The sequence below is a fragment of the Hyperolius riggenbachi genome, chromosome 1, assembly GCF_040937935.1.
Source record: "Hyperolius riggenbachi isolate aHypRig1 chromosome 1, aHypRig1.pri, whole genome shotgun sequence".
Classification (NCBI taxonomy): Eukaryota; Metazoa; Chordata; class Amphibia; order Anura; family Hyperoliidae; genus Hyperolius; species Hyperolius riggenbachi.
In genome coordinates this window covers 530090243-530112277 of record NC_090646.1, presented here as the reverse complement: position 1 = coordinate 530112277, position 22035 = coordinate 530090243, and the positions used below count along the sequence as shown (strand labels likewise).

At 41.9% G+C, this 22035-nt stretch overlaps 1 protein-coding gene across 1 annotated transcript in view; it reads right to left on the bottom strand.

Annotated features, from left to right (window-relative positions):
• Positions 1 to 22035, bottom strand: part of HSPB8 (heat shock protein family B (small) member 8) — a 57548-nt gene that overhangs the window by 13525 nt on the left and 21988 nt on the right. The window contains exon 2 of the mRNA XM_068246305.1: positions 18265 to 18328. Within this exon, the coding sequence (XP_068102406.1) occupies positions 18265 to 18328 (64 nt within the window). The remainder of the gene's footprint in view (positions 1 to 18264; positions 18329 to 22035) is intronic.

Genomic DNA, 22035 nt, shown 5'->3' with positions numbered 1-22035 from the left:
CGCTTTTACACGTTTCTCAGTGCACCAGATGTGAATGAGGCTAATTATACCTTTGTTGTCCCAGAAAGCCAAATCACATCACATAATGGGAGCAGGCCCGACCGCGCATGGAGCGATGGGGCTGGAGGAAGCCCCAGGTATGTATATATTCTTTTTATTTTCTTATCTTAGGTTTATTTTAGAACCAAAGGTATTTGTGATTATTCAGGTTGGAGTGAGCATATGAGATATCCCATAATGCATCACTGCTAAATATGCAAATTATCCCTTTGTTGTCCCTGAAAAACTAATCACACCTCCAGAACTGCTGGAATGCAATGATGTGGAACAAGTTAGCAGGGACAGTCCTAGTCCTTTTTGAACTGAAGGACTGCCTGATTTTTTTTTGTTTCAAATCATTGGCCTCAATTCACTAACCTTAACTCCTGTCTTCAATAACTCTTCTGAGCTGTTTTAAGTTATCACAATTATATCACCATGGTGATAATTGTAAAACAGCTCAGAAGAGTTATTAAAGACAGGAGTTAAGGTTAGTGAATTGAGGCCGTTAGAGTCCCTCCCTTGTCAATTTTTCATGAAACATAAACAAAAATAATTCAGCCAGAATTATTTGGTACTTATCCGTTAGCCGGGCGCATCCTCTAGGTGGCGACAAAACTCCACCAGAGTTACATCTTTCCCTACTATCCATGTCGGCCTGGAGGGGGAATAGTAATTAGCGCCACCTGCCGGATGCGCCCGGCTAACGGATAAGTACCAATTATTTTACTAAAAACAAAAAATGGTCTTATACTGGAAGCATAAATATGGTATTTGTGTTTTTAAAACTGAAGGAGGAATGTTTCATTACACTGCTAGTTAGACAGTAGGTGTTAGTTCTAGTTTGAGTATTTGTTAAAAACTAGAACCCTGTGTGACAAAGCATTGTAGCTGCAGTAAAATCTCCTTCTGTCCTGGTCATAAAGACTGAACTGAATAAGAACCCACACAACTGACAGCTGTGCCCAATCTAACTGATTTTCTAATCTAGAAAAGATGTAGTCTTATTAGATAAAGTGGATGCTTCCTATATTACTGTGAATAGCAGGTGAGAAATCAGAGGCGAGTCTGCTACCCAGTGCTTTAGTTGGATATGTACTGTATATGTTAAGGTGCCCAAGGCACTTGTGAATAATGATTTTATACAGCCTGTAGCATTTGTCATAATGTTCTTTGCATTACATGCACATCACATCTACATTTAACTCAACAGTCTAATAAACAGAAAAAAGGAGAAGGCTAACTATTTTGTGATGAGCAGTATATTTCAGAACACTATGTTCCCCATGTGTTCCTTCTTACTTAAAGGAATACTATTGATTAAAACAACTTTTTTTAATGCTGTATGTTAGGGCACACATTACCACAAGTACTAGGAACAATTTCCTTCCTCACACAACTCTGCCTCTCTGCTGTAAAATCCTTTATCAGTTTTAGATACAAAAGTGTCTGGCTCTTAGAGGGCTAGACCATGTTCCTGCGCAGGGGGGATTGCTATCAACTCCTCAGTGTATAGTTTAATAATCACCTTGCTGAAAGAGTCTTATTCAGATGGTGGTAAGGGGTTAAAGATTTCAGCAATGTGTGTTTATTACCTTTGCTTCGCTGACTGATAAAGATCCTAATAATGCCTTTGTAAACAGCATCTCTCCCTCTCAGCACAGCACTACATAGCAGCCTACAAAGTAGATGCAGCCTGGAGTGAAAAGTCACAAGCAAGCAAGTCAGTCAGGAATAGTGTATACAAATCTCCCTGCTAGTTACATTATGGCAATATTACAGCACATCTAGCTACATGTTACCTCCTCAGATCAGCCTCTTCCTCCTCATGTCCCCTGCATGCTGTGACACAGTGAAGTATATTTGTGAGCTTTGTGAGGAATGAAGGATGATTTTTAAGCAGGTAGAGAGGGAGAGAGAACTATGTGAATAAATAAAGTGCCCCTAGAACTAGTGGTAATGTGTACCCTAATATAGAGTATTAAAAAAAAAGTTGATTTAATTGATAGTGTTCCTTTAAGGCCTACTTGATATAAACTGAGAGGGATATGGATTTTTCCTCTAAATAATACTAGTTGCTTGGCATCCCTGCTGATACTAGTTGCTTGGCATCCCTGCTGATCTCTTTAACCTCTTTAACCACAGTAGTGGCTGAATCACACTCCTGAAACAAGCATGCAGCTAATCCAGTCTGACTTCAGTCAGAGCACCTGATCTGCATACTTGTTCAGGGGCTGTGGCTGAAAGTATTAGAGACACAGGATCAGCAGGAGAGTCAGGCAACAGGTATTATTTTAAAAGGAAAAATCCAAATCCTTTTCAGTTTAGGTTCCCTTTAAAGGACAGCTGAAGCAAGAAGAATATGGAGGATGACATATGTATTTCCTTTTAAACAATACCAGTTGCCTGGCAGCCCTGCTGATCTATTTGGCAGCAACAGTGTCTGAAAAACACCCGAAACAACAATTAAACATTTGTAAAGCGCTTTTCTCCAGTAGGACCCAAAGCGCATAAGCTTGTCTCAGATCAGTACATAGTGATGTGTAAAGGGAAAAAGCTATGTGGTTGATTTCCAGGGTTGGAACTGTCTTAAGGCAAGGCATTTCACAGGGTAGGGACAGCAGGACAGAAAGAAAGAAACAAGCATGCAGCTAACCTTGTCAAATCTGACAATAATTTCAGTTGATCTGACAATAATGACACCTGATCTGGATGCTTGTTCAGTGTCTAAAGGCTCATACACACATCAGACCATAGTCTTTGGAAAATGAAAGATCACAGACCAATTTTACCCCCTTCCATGTAGTATGAGAGCCATACCTACACAGTCTATTCTATGGAGCTAAACTCCCCCATCAGATAGAAATCTTTGCCAGATGCTGCACACAAAGATGCTGTAGACATTCAAAAGATCAGTATCTGCAAAAGATCTGTTCCTGCAAAAGATCCGTTCCTGCAAAATGCATTCATAGTCTATGAGATCTGTAAATCATCATACACACCTTGTTTAACAGACATTCATCTGCAGATCAGATCCACCAGGATGGATTTTGAGATCTGCAGATGATTGTCTGATCTGCAGATGAATGTCAGTTAAACAAGGTGTGTATGATGATCTGCAGATCTCATAGACTATGAATGCAATTTGCAGGAACAGATCTTTGGCAGATACTGATCTTTTGTGTCTGTACAGCATCTGTGTGTGCAGCATCTTGCAAAGATTTTTTTGTGATGGGGAATTCAGCTCCATAGAACAGACTGTGTAGGTATGGCTCTCATACTACATGAAGGGTGGTAAGATTGGAATGTGATCTTTCATTTTCCAAAGACTATGGTCTGATGTGTGTATGAGCCTTTAGGCTAAAAGTATTTGAGACAGAAGATCAACCAGACAGCCAAGCAACTGTTATTACTTAAAAGAAAATAAATATGGCAGCATCCATATGATATCCCTCTCGCTTTAGTTGTCCTTTAAAGAGGCTCTGAAGCGAGAATAAATCTCGCTTCAGAGCTCATAGTTAGCAGAGGCATGTGTGCCCCTGCTAAAACACCGCTATCCCGCGGCTAAACGGGTGTCCCTTCACCCCCTGCAAAATCAACGACCAACTTGGTCGTAAATTTTGCTCTTCCTGGAGGCAGGGCTAACGGCTGCAGCCCTGCCTCTCAACGCGTCTATCAGACACGCATCGCCGCCTCTCCCCCGCCCCTCTCAGTGAAGGAAGACTGAGAGGGGCGGGGGAGAGGCGGAGGTACGCGTCTGATAGACACGCGGGAGGCAGGGCTGCGGCGGTTAGCCCTGCCCCAATGCGGAAGCGCTCCCCCGCTGTATGGAGGGGATTTGGGGGATCAGGGACCCACGTTAAGCCGCGGGATAGCGGCGTTTTAGCAGGGGCACACATGCCCCTGCTATCTATGAGGTCTGAAGCGAGATTTATTCTCGCTTCAGACTCTCTTTAAGCTAAGGATCCATTTGCCATTAAGTTGCTGATGCTGAATGTAGATTCTCATAATGTTAACTGTGTTGGTCACTGACATGCAGTGCAATTATTATTTATTATATTGCATGGCTGATGTCTGCAACATATAACATCTGAGGGGCAATTATTACCCCGTCAGGGTGTAATTGGTTACATTGCTGTCTAAATTCCATCCCGGTAACAACTCCAAATGCCTCCAGGATATCAACAAGGCAATTGACATTTGTAAAAGTGCAACCCTGATATTCTTCTTACTGCATATTTACTATAAGCATTATAGCAATAAGTACTCAAGTGTGTTAAACACTGGAAAAGAAAGACAATAGGTACCAGCTGTGTGCTGTTGCTTTGGCTATTGCCTCTCTTTTGCTCTCTCTTAAATGCTGCCTACGACTGGACTATTTTCCTCTTGATAAATTCAACCCTTTCTGTATGTAATTTACTGTACTCTCCACAACAGGAGCTCCCCCAGGACGCCTAACGCCTAACGGCATCAAGAGTAGTGGGCGGGGATTAGCGGGGGTCGCATCCCCGCTGAATGATGGAGTGGAGCTCTGACATCAGCCTGCCAGACTGTGATGGCGGCTAGCAGGCTGTTAGAAATTTAAAGAAAAGGTTTCTAATGGTTGTACAGCGCTGCGATCTAGTGCAGCGCTGTACTGGGGACAGCTCTGTCACTGAGAGGCTCAAAACAATTTTTTCTCATAGGCTCATGCCTATGCGAAACGATTATGCTAATTGGCTCTCAGGGGAGGGAGGGAGGGTGGAAATGAAAAAAAAATGTCGTTTTTATTAAAAAAAAGAATATTTAAATTAATTAAAAAAAAAAATACAGCCTGCAGCAGTGATCAGAGCCCACCAACAAAAAGCTCTGTTGGTGGGCAGAAAAGGGGGAGATTCATTTGGCTGCTAAGTTGTATGGCCATGCAGCACACTGTTAAAGCTGCAGTGTGCAAAAAATAGCTGGGTCATTAGGGGGGTGTAAGCCTGTGGTCCTGAACTGGTTAATAAAGCTTATATACTACTATCACCTTCTATAGTGCATTACAGTTTAAAATACAAACAACAAAGGGTACAGTAAACACATACATGGTACATGCACAGTACAGTCAGAACCTTCAGCAACACAAGTACAAAACTGTTTACACAGTTAATGAACAGTATGAAAGCATCCAGCAATACAGGTACAGAGAAATAATTTCGCAGAGACAAGAAAATTTGGGGGAGGACTGCTCTTTTGAGATTACAATTCAGAGGAGAGTGGGTAGATTACACTAGGTAGAAAGGTCGCAACTGAGCAACTGGATGTGGCAACAGGTCTTTTAACATTTGGTACGCATGTGGATGTGCATCTGAAGAGGAGCTGAGTGACTGATTATATGCTTGTGTGAAAGTGTGGGTTTTAAGGGTGTGCTTGAAGGTTTCAAGGCTTGGAGCATGGCTCACAAGATGTGGAAGAGAGTTCAAAGAAATTGGTGAAGCTCTTAAAAAGTTCTGAAAGTAAGAATAAGATGAGGTGACCAAAATGGAGGCTAGGATTGTTTCAGGTGTTGGGAAAAGGTGGTAACTGGAAATATACAAAATGAGACAACATATGGAAAGCTTTGTACACAAAGGTTAGGAGTTTGAAATGGAATATTTGAGTACCTGGGTTTTAGTTGTTAAATGAAACAAAGATTCAAACTGGCTGTACCACTGGGCAATTGTTTCAATGTTGCTTAACATTCCTTTAAATCCACCATAAAAAATGAACCATAAATGTTTTTAGATTGGGAGGGCCTACTGCATCTGCAACTTAGATTACACAGGTAGTGGTCTGTCGTGGCCAAGCTGACAAATGGTGGAGGTCTCCTGTCTTAGGATCCTAGAGCATCTAGAGCAGGTGTCCCAAAACCTTTTGGGTCGAGGGCCAGGTCAACATACTTCAGACTGCTGGGGGGCCGGAGTATACATAAAATGATGTAGAAGACTTTGCGAGCCAGACAGTGAAGCATACCCAGGTGACAACCTGCAGTCCAATTGGACAGCAGTGTCAACTGATGTGGAATTTGATTGGAAACCAGCGAATTACTGCTTTCTGGCTTCCATGTGGATGGGTGGTGCCAGCACTGCTATTCTATATGCGGACCACCAATATTTAAAGATGTAGCTGACCGCATCTTTAAGTTATAAATTTTGTGTGTGTGGGGCCGGTAAAAAAGTCTCAGGGGGCCACATTCGGCCCGCGGGCCTTAGTTTGAGGACCACTGATCTAGAGCATGCAGGTCTATAAAGAACTGAACAATGTGCAATGGTTGTGTAATACTATAGATAAAAGTCAATATGATAATCTATAGAAACAATGTGGAGGTTTACATAAATTCATGCTGTAGCTTTACATTCAGGTCATTGTGTGAGTATGGAACAGGCCGAGTACTTCCAACACTTTGATTTATACATGTCATTGTGTACAACAGATGCATCCGATGGAGTAGCAATGCAATTCTAAGGTATTTAAATCACTTTTATCTCCCTCTTTTATGGTTGCTCTTGTGTGAATGATGTCCTGTTTACTGTTGTAACTAGAAATTGAAACAGATGGATTGAATTTATTCGCTGTTAACCACTTCAGGACTGCTGAAATGCTCTAAAGGAATACTGCTGAGTAAACAAGGCCTGCTTGCTCTGTTTCAGCTGTGACACAGCAGACTGAACAGCCCCTGAAAACAGCTTACAAAGCTCTGATGTACATAGCAGGAATAAAAGCCTTCTGATCAGAAAACCTACTACGTGATGCTGCATCTAGCTGTGCTGTAAGTGGCTATTGGAAGGCGGAGAGCGGAGGACAGAGAGGGTTGGACTTGGGCTGGAAGGTGTGTCCATAGGGAGAGTGAGGGTTAAGAGGAACAGGGGGGTAAAAACAGAGACACAGGGGGGGACACTGGAGCCAAAGGAGGACACATGGGAGGCAAAGGGGACAGAGATAGCTTAAGAACGGATTCAGGTTAAGAACGAACCTACAGTCACTATTTTGTTTGTTAACCGAGGACTACCTGTACTTCCTTCACAAATATAAACAAAGGGTTGGCCTTCATAAAGTACACAGATCACACCAAGGCTGGGCCATCCATGAGGCAATGTGAGCCTTGGGTGGTGAGATACGAGGGGAAGGGGGGGGGGGGGGGGGGGTAGCAATTTGCTAACCTGTTAACTTGGTCTTAACCTGAACAAAATGTAATAATTGAAAATAAACAGATATCATGATAAGTAGTTTTGGGTGAGAAAATGACTATGCTCATTTCATCACTGGGGGAAGATCAGATATACCACAAAGACCACTGACAGGTGGAGTCAATCAGAATCGGCTTTATTCACCATGTACGACAGGAGCCGCTATTTCTGCAGAAATCGAAACACTCAAACAATTGAAAAACTCAACATCCAAGTGTGCATCTGAGCATCAGACCTGAACCATCAAGCAATGACAGAAAGCAACCTGCTCCAATAGGAGATGTTTTCTTTTAGATTATATCAATGGCTAAAAGCGTGTGCAATACTTCACAAATTAAACTTAAAGGTTATGGGCTAATGTCTTACCTTAACTGTATGGCTGAAAAGACTTGCCAAAGAAAGGATGTACCGAAACATTGCTTTGATTCAATCCGCTATCTGAACTATGGACTTTTTCTCAAATAAAATAAAACAACCTTCAGTGCTGGGTCTGATCCAGGTTGCTTCTACTGATATTCTCTGTGGGCAAGGAGAACTTTGACCTTTGACCGTCCTTATATCTGGTGGGTGCTAACTACTTCTCTGCTTGCTATTAGTTCCAGATACCATTGGATATCTTTAAATGTATTGTGGGGTCCAGGTCTAGATGGGTCAGAGCTGTTTTGGTAGCAGAAGGGGGACATACATAATATTAGGTGATGATCGGAATAATCATTTATCAAGCACTTACAATACATAAGTGAAAAGGTTCCAAAGAGGTACAGGAGAAGTCACCAAAATTGTGGACAAACGTTTCCATTATCCTACAAATAACCCAAGAAGCTCCTGACTAATATATAGTATAAACTGGAATGACGCTACTAGCCAGGGGAGAGCACAATCAAGCATGTCCCATCAGAAATTATCCTTTTTTTGGGGATTGAAGTGGGGATGAAAACAACCTATTTAGCTTTCTGACACAACGAGAATGTATTTTAGCTCATTATGGTGTCATCCATAAAATATTACCCATGTCTCATTTCCTGTATCAAATCCTGTATATGTGTATATACTTTTGCTGTGATATTTTGGAAGCTAATATCTACTGTGCACCATTGCAAAGCTTTCTGTATGCAGAAACTATCAATGAACCCTATCTTGTGCGTCACCAAGAGGCAAGTCTTTACAAAAACTGTCCCTGCAAATTATTCGCAGCTGACATCTATACCCTCATCATATAATATAAATTTTTAATAACCTGCTTTGTAAGTCCCACATTACGTAAAGTCACACACAGCTTCAGGGAGGAACTGAATGCATAAATACAGTGCAAAAATAGCAGCCAGTATATTATCAGTCATTCAAAGTACACTACTAAATAGCTTACCATCTAATTAATGTTGCATGACCAGTAGTTTTAACTGTATTAAAAAAAGTATTTTGGGTTTATTGCACAATGCAATGTAATGCATAGTGATATATTGTGTACTGTAGTCATTAATTGCTCCCTTCTTTGCTGTATAGGGGAGTTAGATTTGTCAACATGGGTTAACAAGTTCTTGGTTACATATACCAGGAAAATATAAGAAGTGATTTTAATGTCTCTGCCCACTGTCATGGAGTGATGCATTACTGATCTTGCATCTTGGAGACATGTGCCAACCTGCAAATATCTTGTGTTTTAATAAGGCAGTTAAAAATATGAAAAAAACAGGTCTCAATGTCACGGAGATAAAATGCCACCATGAGTTTACTTTTATTGTAGCAAATATATGCCTATTGGATTAATGAGTAACTTAAAAGCAGGTAGGTCAATGTTAGTAAAGGTGATATAGGGGTTGTACATGGTGACTTGGAGCATAGGCAAGAAGCAGATATGTGAGAACCAGGAGCAGTGAAAAGGGTGGGGATATATGTGAAAGGTTTGTAGGTGAGGTTCAGGAGGATTGTGTCCGTAAACATAGCCATGTCTCGTCTATATGAATGTTTTAAGGCTCGCTGCCTGTGATGACATTTTATCTATTGGAAAGTATTGAGTACAAGTTGAGGAATTCTACTCCCTTTATTCCGGAAAGTTGCAACGATGGTTCCATCCCATGTGTAATTAAGGCCATTGCTGCAAGTTTAATATTCACAGTGGCTGGCACTGGCAGAACTGATGAACGATGAGTAGGTGAGAGTCAGCAGAAGTGACATGGGGCAGACACAGTTTGTGGGTAGATATGTATTACAATCAATTCAGCACCAATGGAATCGATGTGCGAGGGATCCAATGCATGAAGTCACAGGTAAGCATAATCCTCAAAAATCCTTTGGGATCCTCGCCATCTTCTTAAAAACACTTTATTAAGTCTTCATTAAAAGTTTGTCAACTTGCCACTGCCGCAGTGTGCTCTTGGCAGTTTGAGAAAGGACTGAGTGTCCGAAACGCGCATCACATTAGACCCGCCACTCGCTTTTATGCTGTAACTTTTAATGGAGATTAATAATGTATTTTAGAAGACGGCACAGATCCCTATGGATTATGGTGGGAAGATATATGAAAGGAGAGGAGGTCAGGTTCAGGAGGACTGACATGAAGGAATGGCCACAGTGGTTAATAAGTTAAGTGAAAAGAGGGTAAGTGGGGGGCAGGTGGATTGACATGGGAGAGTAGACCATGGTTACTGGCAGGATTGGTGAATGATGAGTAGAGAAAGTCAGAAGATGTGACATATAATCACTCCCACACACCCCTTCCTACAAGGAAGACCAGCAAATGACTACATTTGAATCAAATTAGCTGCTTCATAGAAGTTCAGAATGATTTATATCAGTGAAAGCAGAGTTACACTTTAAGTGTTATGGTCAGGGACAGCTGCAGCCCAAGGGGGTATCTAGACATGAAATGGGGGTCGCTACATATGAAAGAGAAGGATGCAAATAAAAAGGGTAGCAGATGTCCAAGAAAGCTGTATGTGAATGAGAGGGGCCTCAGTAGATGGATGTGGACCGGCTTACACATGGAATGGGAGGGGCACCACTGCACTTGGAAGAGGAGCCCTAACATACTTGGCCTAGGGGCGGAAAAAGTATAAATCCGGCCTTTGTTATGGTTAATAATTTCAGGCAATTATAGCAAATACTATTAAATCAATTTGAGATTTGAGTCACATGACCCTAGGCGCTGTTTGCTGAATAGAAAGATTCAAATCTGTGAGCAGGTACTTACTGAGCAAGTCACAGTACACTGGGTGGGCGGGAAACAGTCTCAGCCCGCTATGCTAAATTCCGTCACTCTACATATGGCTTTCCAAATCCCACACAGGAAGCATAGATATAAGAAACACAGTAAATGCTACTAATATATAAAAGTTATGGTACTGGTGATCTTTCAGAACAAGACAGGTAATTATGGTGCACACTCACAGCTGGTAATTTTGGCGACCCATAAAGGGGGCACCAGCCATGTAATTATGCAACACAGTACTTAGTGAATTAGCGGTTTCAAATAGCGGCTTGTATGGTAGTTATTGTTAGGCGTTGGTTGGGCAGGTTAGTGTTAACCGTAGGTAAAGGAGGGTTAGTGTGAGAGTTAGGTTACAAAAGGCAAAATTAAAATATCAGTAACATTACCAATATTCTACTACATCCTGCGTAACACCTGACCTGGGCACTGACAGAAACGTAAAGTTATTACGGCTATAGTGACACAACAAGATTTTCAATATAATTTGGGAGTCAGTGATAGCCGAACCTATGATTCGGAGGGGGAATGGTATTTAATTCCACCCAGAATGTCACTGGCAGCAGGGTGGGCCATCATTGGCTCACCCTGCGCCCAACTGAGCGGGAAACGATCTAATACGTTCACGATAAGCAGACTGTTACTTCTAATTCCTGAACTACTTGCATGCTTTATAACGGACTGAAATGTCCTAAAACAAATCATCCACAGAACTACACTGTTTCTGTGAAAAAAAGCAGGAGCCAACAGGCCTAGCAAAGACCATAACTCTGTATAAATAAACTGACAAACTGTTTGCCTAACACCTCCTTGAAATTTTGTGTTTAATCTGGTCTGCATGCTTTGGAGTTCTGTTCTGTGAGCAGGAGAAGCGGGAATCAGATAGGGTCATGGCAAGAAGCCAGATCCCTCATGACAAAGTTTCAACCATACAAGGACTTCTACAAAGGATCTACACATTCATAAAATGTACAATAGCACTGACTAATTCATGCTGTGCTTAAAGAGGCACTGCAGTAACTAGTTACCTTCAGGTGGATGAAAGCAGGATGATACATATGAGCTGTGAGATCTTTCTCCTCATCTTCATTAGGATTGTGGGGGTTTCTCCTCTGGTATATTGTCCCATCCTGCTACTCCAATCCTGCCCACCATCTCCTTGCTGACCTTTAAGGTCACACAGTGAAATAAGTTGGGCAGGGCTTATTTCAGTCCAGAGAAGATAGCTGGCACTGCATTCTGATCACCTCCTTTCAACTAGGAGACATGATACCCCCACAATACTGACGTGGATGGAGGGAAGGATTTTTACTCTGTATATTTATAGTGCTGGCATCTTGTGGAAATCCATAGTCATGTCAATAAAGAGGAACTCCAGTGAAAATAACGTAATGAACAAAAGTGCTTAATTTTTACAATAATTATGTATAGATTATTTAGTCAGTGTTTGCCCATTGTAAAATCTTTCCTCTCCCTGATTTACATTCTGACATTATCATATGGCGACATGTTTACTGCTGGCAAGTGATGTCAGTAGAAGGAGATGCTGCTTGCTTTTTTGGCAGGTGGAAACAGCTGTTATTTCCCACAATGCAACAAGGCTCCCACACTGTGATGTCAGCACCATGGTGCTGACATCACACTGTGGGAGGGGTTTCACCACAATGTCAGCCATACAGAGCCCCCTGATGATCTGTATGTGAAAAGGAAAAGATTTCTCATGGGAAAGGGGGTATCAGCTACTGATTGGGATGAAGTTCAATCCTTGGTCACGGTTTCTCTTTAACTTTTCCTCCAGGTGCTGCTAACAATTCAGTCTGTATCATAGGCATAGACCAGGGATCTGCAAACTTGGCTCTTCAGCTGTTAAGGAACTACAAGTACCACAATGCATTTGCCTTTATGAATCATGACTGTGTCAGACTCCTGCAATGCATTGTGGGACTTATAGCTCCTTAACAACTGGAGAGCCAAGTTTGCAGATCACTGGCCTAGACTGTCTCTATTGTAATTTAATGATCAATATGCTTTTGGAACATGGGGGGGGGGGGCACAGAGGGTCCAGTCTCAATACAGATATTTATTTATTTGTTTCTGGGCTCATATTTCAGTATTCCCATCACATTCTATGGCTATTTTTTGAAGTCAGTTAGCATTATATTCAGAAGGAAACTAGAGCCTGATGAGCTCCACAGAGAGAGAGGAACACATAAACTCCATCCTGTTGTGTATTTGTTTGAGCTATGCATACACTATGTTATTGACCTTTTAAGAACAGTACAATCCCATTGTTACGAAATGGGGTGGTAGGTTCTAAAGGCTTAGAATCTAAAGGTTAGTTAAAGGTTACTGAAATCCTCCTATCTTCCTCTCTGGCATACCTTACTTACCTGGTCGAGTTCCAGCACTATATTTAAACTGAGGACCGGGTGATGTGTGTAAATATTTTCCCTATACCTTTGCTCACCTATTTGTCCAGCATCACAGCACTTTCAGCATGGAAATGGTGCTTATGTTTTGTTTGACAATTGATGCACATATAAACTGTTGGTTTCTTTATGTAAGCTATGTATTTGATTATTAATTGGTTAGCCATTATATACAGTATATAGTGAAGGTGCCACAATATATTTTAAGACACACTACCTCATTACTATATGCTATATGCATATACTATATGCATTTTATTAACACGTTTGTAAATATCACCTAGGAGAAAACTCAGGAGAAAAAGTTAATTGCATATGTGCCACTGAATACAATTGTTTATATACTTTTTCCTAATCATGGAGTTGTGCTATTCATTATGGGAAGATGTTTTCTTGTTTTTCCTTAATTAAAGAATCTAGGTTTGAAGTTATGACTGCAGTTTTTAATGTTTATTCAGCTCCTATGCAGGCAAATCATGACTTAATGAACTATCTTTTCTCTATGCTTAGAGGTATTCTTCTCAAATACTACATAGGTGTTATGACCTAATTAGATAAGAGTAAGATTAATGATGCAGTCTGACTGCTCAACAACAGAGAAACTTTGATTTATAACTTGATTATTTTAAAAATAAAAAATGGAAAAAAAGAACAATGACAAATAGGACTGGCATTGCAGATGCACACTTATCCCCATATATTAAATGTCACTTCAGGTCACTTTAAGCCTGTGTTATCGAAGGGCCTGAAGTGCCAATCCATGCTAGGAAGCTCACCAACATCTCTAACTTGAAGCTGCCCTGTAAGGAGGAATAGGCTACAACCTTTCCAAGCCAGTGACCTTAAACCTTTAGTTGCAATTGTTGCAAATGTTGTCTCTCATGGAGAGCACACCACTTAGGGCCCGTTTCCATTAGAGCGAATCTGCATGCGTTTTCACGTAAAAATTTGCATACAAATGCGTACGAATTCACATCCACATGCAAATTCATTAACATGTTTTCCGCAACAGAATCACACTGCAGTAGTGGAAACGTAGCCTTAAAGAGAACCTGTACTGAGTAAAAATATTTACAATAAACACATGAGGTAACTTCAAATGAACATTACATAGTTACCTTGCCATCAGTTCCTCTCAGAAGCTCACCATTTTCTTCTGACAATAATCCCTTCCAGTTCTGACAATATTTTGTCAGATCTAAAATATATCAGTTGCTGTCAGTAAAATATCAGTTGCTGTCAGTTATAGCTGAGAGGAAAACGGATGTACCAGGTAATGTCCATGTTTCCCTATGGCTCAAATGGGCAATGTTACAGTTTAACTGTGTGCTGACCAGAAAGCTGTTATGGGTAATGGCCATGGTTTCAAAATGGAGGACGGAAAATTCCCTTGATCACAGTGAACAAACAGGACGCGGGACAGGAGAAAGACACTGAGGAGTAGACTACACGGGAGATAAGTATGACTTGTGTATGCTTATTTTGACTTTTAATTTTCAGTTCAGGTTTTCTTTAGGTGGATGTAAAATGGGTACGGTAAACTCCGTCCATTCTGCATCCACTTGTAGCAATCTGCTCTGTTCACCTGGGATCACCACTCATGTGTCCCGCCACCGATCACCACCAATTGCCACTGCTCGGTCCCCCGGGTACACAACCTGAAGGCCTGCAGGAGCATAGGGTTCTCCATAGAATACAGTAGACCTTAGCAATAGGGAGAATTTCCATTGGTCCACTTTGAACCAATCAGAATTCTCCCTGTTGCTGATGATTGCTTAAAGTCTTTTGCAGGCCAATGGAGATCCTCATATTTCTGCTGGCCACCAATCTGCTTCATGGGACAAAACAAAGGAGTTGGCGGCATTGGAACCGTCGAGACACATGAGTATTGATGTCACGGTGTTGATCGAAACGGGCGAAGCAGACTTGTTGACTAACCTAGTGAGAACAGACACTGTCTGTTCTCATAGGCTTTCATTGCATAGATTTTTGCCGACCACTCAGGTAAAATGTGCAATGTTCGAACTCTGCGCAAAGAGGCTAACAGATCTGTTGTTTTTTTTAATAAGTGGAAGCAGATCCTATTTTTAACATGAGGACATTTAAAAAAACGTCCCTGATGGGTACTTTTTTTTAAAGTGTGAACCGGCCCTTACTGTTATCAGGCACCGCATAAGTAAGCACAGTGTTTTGACCTCTGTCCTTTAACTGGGTCTTCATTATCTACTAGTTACTAGTTTAGGATCTGGGTAAAAAAGATAACATTTTAGGTATTCTGTAGAAATACTGAGAATTTAAATTGATCCACAAACTTCCAAGCACTAGTGTAACTGTCCTTGCAAGAGATCCTTTGAAGGTCACCAAGCAGCAAGCTCAAGCTGGACATCTGTGCCAAATATCTGACCATTGGGAATTACACTTAAGTGCAGCAAATCATTGTTTATGCAAACTGATCCACTCATCACCGATACTAACCAACTGCGTTTCAAGTCTAATCAGTGAGAATAAATAATCTTTTCAGTTCCTATATTTTGATGACACTTTATAGGACAAAGGTTGGCGTCAGGCTCAATGCAGATATTTAATTGTTATCCTAAATCACGGTTGTCAAACTCCATCACGAAAGGGGCCAAAATCGCAAACATTGTCTAAGTTGCAGGTGAAATTGTTTATTAAGATTTAACATTTATTGAACAGTCTTAAACTAAATGTTGTAACTGGGGCGACCATGGGGGGGGGGGGGGCAGCTCCTCCCCCTTCTGCAGAGTAGCACAGTGAAGCAGTTTAATATGTATCTGCCTCAGTGCTGCTTCATCAAAAAAGGATAACTATGACATTTGGGCCAAGGCAAGGTTCCAGCCTCTACTTCCCCAATAGTCTTTTTGGTAAGCTACACAACTGTACGAGGGGGTTTGGGTCCCAAGAGTAGGGCCCCAACCAGAAACACTGTCACCGTTGTGTGCTGCTTTTAATTTTCACTGCTTACAATGACGTGCATTTGAAGCTCTAGAGGGACACATAAAATGGCAAGGAGGGCCGCACTTGGCCCGCATGCCTTGTGTTTGTCACCTGTGCCCTAAATGGTAGTCAGAATAGGCGAAACAGTATCATTAGTCCAAACCTATTACAGTAATCCATGTAGATAGCACGTTGTTTGCCATTTATTCAGTACTATTACCAAATAACTATGTATAGAGTACAGCAACAGTTCATGGAATCCATGATTTAGTCAGAGATCAGTTACATTTACGTTGCCATAACCATATCTGGGATTGGGAAACAAGGATGAGCAAAGATAGTAGTGTTTCAGGAGACAATTAACAGAAAGATTTTTTTTTCTGCTGTAAATGAATATATGGTAATTTGTTTAAAACTCTATTAAACAGATATAAGCCATATATAAAAAAAATAAAAACATTATGCAACGGCTTAGACAGGGTTTCATTCACAGTCCCCATTTATAATGTGTACATAACTACTATACATATACAGTGGCGGCTCCAGCTTCAGATTTTTGGGGGTTTAAAAATGGGCGTGACCATGCAACAGAATGTGGTCATGGGTGGGGCCAAATGTACATGATCTTAGCAGCAGTGTAAGAGGTCTGCCAGGGAAGTTTGAGCTCTGCCATAGTGTTTCCCCCCAAAATACATGTAATCTGACAGCATGTCACCAAAAATACACATAATTTGACAGAGGTTCCTCCAAAATACAGACAATATGGCAGTGGTTTCCCAGGCTATAGGTCTATAGTGTCCTCAGAATAGGTAGCCATAGCCAGGTCTATAGGTGTCCCCAGCAGCAGGAGGGAAGGCAGCACAGTGAATGGAGCCGCAGGCACAGCGGTGGACGTCCCCCCCCCCTTCCCTCACCTTGGGGCTCACCCTTTCTCGCTCCCCCTCCAGAATTCAGTAATGTGGGACGCTGGCAGCAGGCAGAAACTTACTTCTTCTCTTCCATGCGCGGGACGGAGATCTGTGTGCGCTAGTCTGGCCTAGTCAGTGACGTCCGACCAGCGGCACAGTCTGCACAGATCTCCCTCTCGGGAAAAGAAGAAGTGTTCCGCTTTTCGCCCACTGCTAGCCGGCCACTCAATTCTGGAGAGGGAGCAAGGAAGGGGGAGCTCCAAAGTGAGGAAGGGGGGGAGACAGCCCCCTTTCCCCACCGCTGTGCCTGCTGCTCCCCCTTCAATGTGCTGAGTCCGGTGGGGGCGCTTTGGGGGGGGGGGGGGGGCTAACGATTTTTCAGCTGGGGCTTGAGTCCTGGCAAGCCGCAGTGTAGCGCCGCCACTCTACATACAGGAAAAAAGACCAAGCCTGATTCAATTAACTTTTCTCCTGAGTTTAGAATAAATAAAATACCTTTTCAACCATCAGAAAGATAGGTTGTGTCAAATTTACTTAAAGGGAATCTGAAGTGAAAATAAACGTATGATATAATGATTTGTATGTGTAGTTTAGCTAAGAAAGAAAACATTAGCAGCAGAGATATGAGTCTCATATTGTTTCCAGTACAGGAAGAGTTAAGAAACTCCAGTCGTTATCTATGTAAAAGAGCTTATCTGAGCTCTACGACTTTCAAAGTCTCAAGGTGCCCATACGATTTCCCGCCGATAGACAGCAGTTGGAAACAGCTGTAAACAGCTGTTATTTCCCACAATGCAACAAGGCTCCCACAGTGGGATGTCAGAACCATGGTCCTGACATCACACTGCAACGGAACTAGCATCTGGTATAGGAATTCAATAAAGCACAGTGTGCTAAGAAAAGCTCTGTGGTGCCCCCTGCTGCAGATGTCATCCCAGGCATTTACTCCATTCGCCTATGCCTAAAAACGGCCCTGACCAAAAGACAATAAGCGAAAACTTACTGATTCACTGCAAGGCAGCTGTATAACATTTCCTTTTGCTAAGAAGGGTTAGAAGAAGATTGTAGGGTAATCGTCACTTCCTTTGTAAGATCGGCCTTAATGGAAGATGTGTAAGAAAAGCTGAATAAAAACCCCATGTCCATAGCTGCCTGTCTGTTCCTTGGTATTGCTACTGCTTTTAAGTGCCGTCAAGAATAGGTTTTATAGAGATCAGAAAGTGGCACTTTGTGTTCCCTGCTTTAAGCTGCAGTCCATTTCAAAGATATTGTAAAAATTGTAGCATCAGTGATCTAAATGTAGAGAGCCTTGACAGGAGATGGGCAGACATGTCAATAACCACACCACTTCCCGGGATAATAATGGAGAGAAATGATGATGCATGGCTTCTCTATAGTGCACCCATCACATGACCTGCTGTCATCTCAAACTACATACGTCATTCTGAATGCAGCTAATAGGGATCTTTTCTGGCATTTTCTAAATGATGCCAAGAAAACAGACAACAAGAGCCATAAGAAGCACGCATTGTACTCACTGAATTTTCTTGGTAAAGTTCTTTGATACAATTCCTCCCTCTTTCTGCTGTTCTTCATGGTTACCTAGAATGGAAATCATTTAGTGAGGCAAGTCAGCTGTGATTACACAGAAACACAGAAGAGCATTTTACTTCATGGTTAGTGTATGGATTTATGCAGTATTACGCCAGCCTTATTCCAGAATAGAGTAATCTTCTATTTTAAAAACATAAAGAAGCTTTAAAAGTATACCATTTACAGTAGAGCAACAAAAACAAATGTTTTCACTAGAAGGGCCGATATTCAGTTATCACTGCTCTTGAGTTTTCTCATTGGACATGTTTACACACCTTGTCAATTAGATACTTTTTAAAGTAAATGTCAAGTGTCAACAAAAAAACAGATACTTATCTATGGGCAGGAAAGGCTCTGAATCCTATAGCGTCTTCCCTGTCCTCTCTTGTACCACCATAACCCACGTTTAAATTGCCACCGAAAGGCGGCTCTTTACTGCGCAGTGCGGAGTCGCCCGTCATGAACTTTCAAAGAGCTCATGGACATGTATTCGACCAGTTAGTCAAGTACACACAAAGGGGGTGACAACGCTGGAACGAGGGGAGCAAGAGAATCAGGGAAGGCTATAGGATGCAGCGCTTTCCCTCTCCATAGGTAAATATGACTTTTTTCTTTAGTCCCTTGACATTTACTTTAAGCCCCTCCAGCAAGCAATGACATTTTAGAAATAAGGTTGACATGACTCTTTTTTTTACACAGTTTTTAATATTTTTTGAATTGTCAGATGCTCAAAAGTTGTTATGTAAATAAAAGGAAAAAGTATCTCCTAGCAGAAAACTCAGGAGAAAAGGTAATTGCATAGGGGCCAAGGACAGAAAATGTAAATATACAGATGAGGGGCCACACAAAGGTATGGTAAAGTTGCTGTGCGCAGGTTGTGCTTGGCTATTTTACCATTGCTCACGCTAACAAGTTAGAGCACACGGTGCAATTAGTGAGACCCATATTACTTAGGTTACACAAGTGTTGCTAGAGTCATGCATGTTTTGCTGCTTGTGCAGAGTTTGTTACTTTAACAATTAGTGTGACCCGTATTACCTAGCTTATGCAAGCATGGTTAGAGTGATGAGCCCTGTGTAAGTGGTATAGCACACGTTACCCTAGCAATGCTCACGTTACCTAGGTAACACGAGTTGTGCTAATTGTGTGACGCGTGCTACCTTGTCAGCATAAAAACTTGTTGTGTGCTCAATGCACACTGCAACTTTACTGTCATTTTGTGAACATTTTGTGAATATATTTCATTGATGAGGGCCAATGTTCAATTCTTTTTTCTCCTGAGTTTTCTCACACTTAACCAATAAAATCCCTTTAAAGCTACTGGAAAGCAACAAAAAAAAAAAAAAAAAAAAAAGGAAAGCTAAATTAAGGCTCACCACACACCATACAATCTTGGTTGTTCAATATTACCACTTTCATGTAGTTCAAGAGCTTATCCAATCAATCATTCAAGGTATTCTCAATCTGTTGGCCCTTATACTACATAGATTTGGTAAATCTGTCCAACCAAGATTGTATGGTGTGTGTTGAGCTTAAGAGATAAACAGATAAGGAGAATTTCAATTATCTTTTCTTCTGAGTTTTCTCACAGTAGATGTTATCACACTTAACCAATAAAATCCCTTTAAAGCCATTGGAAAGCAAAAAAAAGCAACAACAGAAAAAAAAGGAGAGCTAAGTTAAGAGATACTGTAAGGAGAATTTCTTAACTATATTAAAATATTTGATGAATTAGCCCCAATGAGAGACAAGTCTCTTCAGACTTCTTAGGTTACAGGGGCGGACTGGCCAGGGGGGAAGGGGGCAATCTCCCCCCAGGCCCCCTATCATTCAGTGATTTAGGGCTGGTCTGGTGTATCCAGGTTAGTTGTTGTAAGGCAAAGTGAAAACACTAGGCTAGCTGATAAAAGTGCAATTAGAGGGCAGGCAAGCTGGTAAATATACACAGCATGATGCAGAGCTCGCCTGGAGGGTCCGTGGGCAAACATCTGTCTGGTCTCTCCCTATTGTTATAATGACTGCATGTGTAGATAAGGCTTTAAACAAGTTGAAAAGTTTTTGACAGTCCCTAGACTCCAGGAGGGCTGCTTTCTGACTTGTTGAGAGACTGGCAGGGACAGGAGTCATATTACAGGCAAGTAGCCTCTGTGTGATGTGAGACTGCAATACAGCTCTGCTCTATCTCAGGCTATTCTCAGTCTCTCTCCACTCCTCCTCTCTCTGGGCTAGTGAACGCCAAAATCACAATAGCAATTGCTAGCAATTTGCGAGTGCGATTTTGTGAAACGATTTTCAGAGCGATTTTTAAATGACTCGCTCCAAAAATTGCTACATGCAACGTGTTTGCGATTTTGAAAAAATCACAATGCTGCTGTGAGAGCACCCTCATAGGGTAACATTAGCCAATCGCTTTTCAAATGTCTGTCCATTTGAAAAACATTCAGAAGCACTATTGGTGTGCACCAGCCCTCCCTCATTCCCCCTTGTTTCCCTCTTCCTCTAGTGCTGGCTGTGTCTTCTTGTCATACAGGAAAGCTAAATAAACGTGCAATCCTGGTGAGGCAAATTATAATTATTATTATTTAGTATTTATATAGCGCCGCCATCTTCCACAGTGCTGTACAGAGCATATTGTCTTGTCACTTAACTATCTTCTTCCTTCTCTTTCAGCTTTTCTCTCCTCACCGTTTTTCCCTTCTCTGCATAACAGCTCAGACACATGCTTTTCTGAGCGATTTTAATGTGATCACGATTTTACCATGATTTTAATGTAAGTCAATGGGAGCCCTTTTTAAAAAGCTCTCAGAAAGTTCTAATGGCTAAAAAGTGCTCATAAAAGTGCGTATAGTGTGTCTGAGCCCTTAGTATTTGTACGCTGCGGGTAAATTGGGCGCCAGGAGCGCCGAATGACGGCTCTTCCTGCTGCCACTAAACTCCCTGGCAGTGTTAAATACTATTCCCCCTCCGAGTCGTTGCAACTCAGAGGGAGGTGTAATTTGGGGTACGGCGATCACCGGAGCCCCGAATTACCCTTACGCTCCCCGCACAGTTTATTATTGCTGCTATGGGACTCCTGGTTTGGGTAACCGGTGCAGGGCTGTGGAGTCGGAGTAGGAGTCAGAGTCGAGGAGTCGGAGTCAGAGCAATTTTGGGTACCCGGAGTGGGAGATTTTATAAACTGAGGAGTTGGAGTCAGATTTTTTTGTACAAAATCCACAGCCCTGGTAAGTATTAGACTAAGGAGTCGGAGTCGAGGTGTCGGAATCTGAGCCATTTTGGGTACCTGGAGACGGAGTCGGTGGTTTCATAAACTGAGGAGTCGGAGTTGGAAGATTTTTGTACCGACTCCACAGCCTTGGCGCCGTGCACCAAAACCACCTGCTTTGCCTTCTCTCTCCTCTCTCCAATCTTGTTATTAGAAACCATAATCTAAAGCTGGCCATACATGCATCAATTATTACAGACAGATTCTTTCACTATGATCGAATCATAATGGCTTTTCAACCTGTCAGTACTGAGTATGGATGTGGCCTATAGGGTTTCATACTATAGTGAAGTGGGTCGTGGCCAGGCAGTGATTCACTGCCACTGACCACCAATAAAAAGCAGGTAAGCAAGGCATGGATGTTGGGGGGGGGGGGGGGGGTGAAAACAGTGATGGAAGGAGGGGTATCGAAACTTTGGAAATTAGCATTAGTGAGGCAGGGATCATGGTG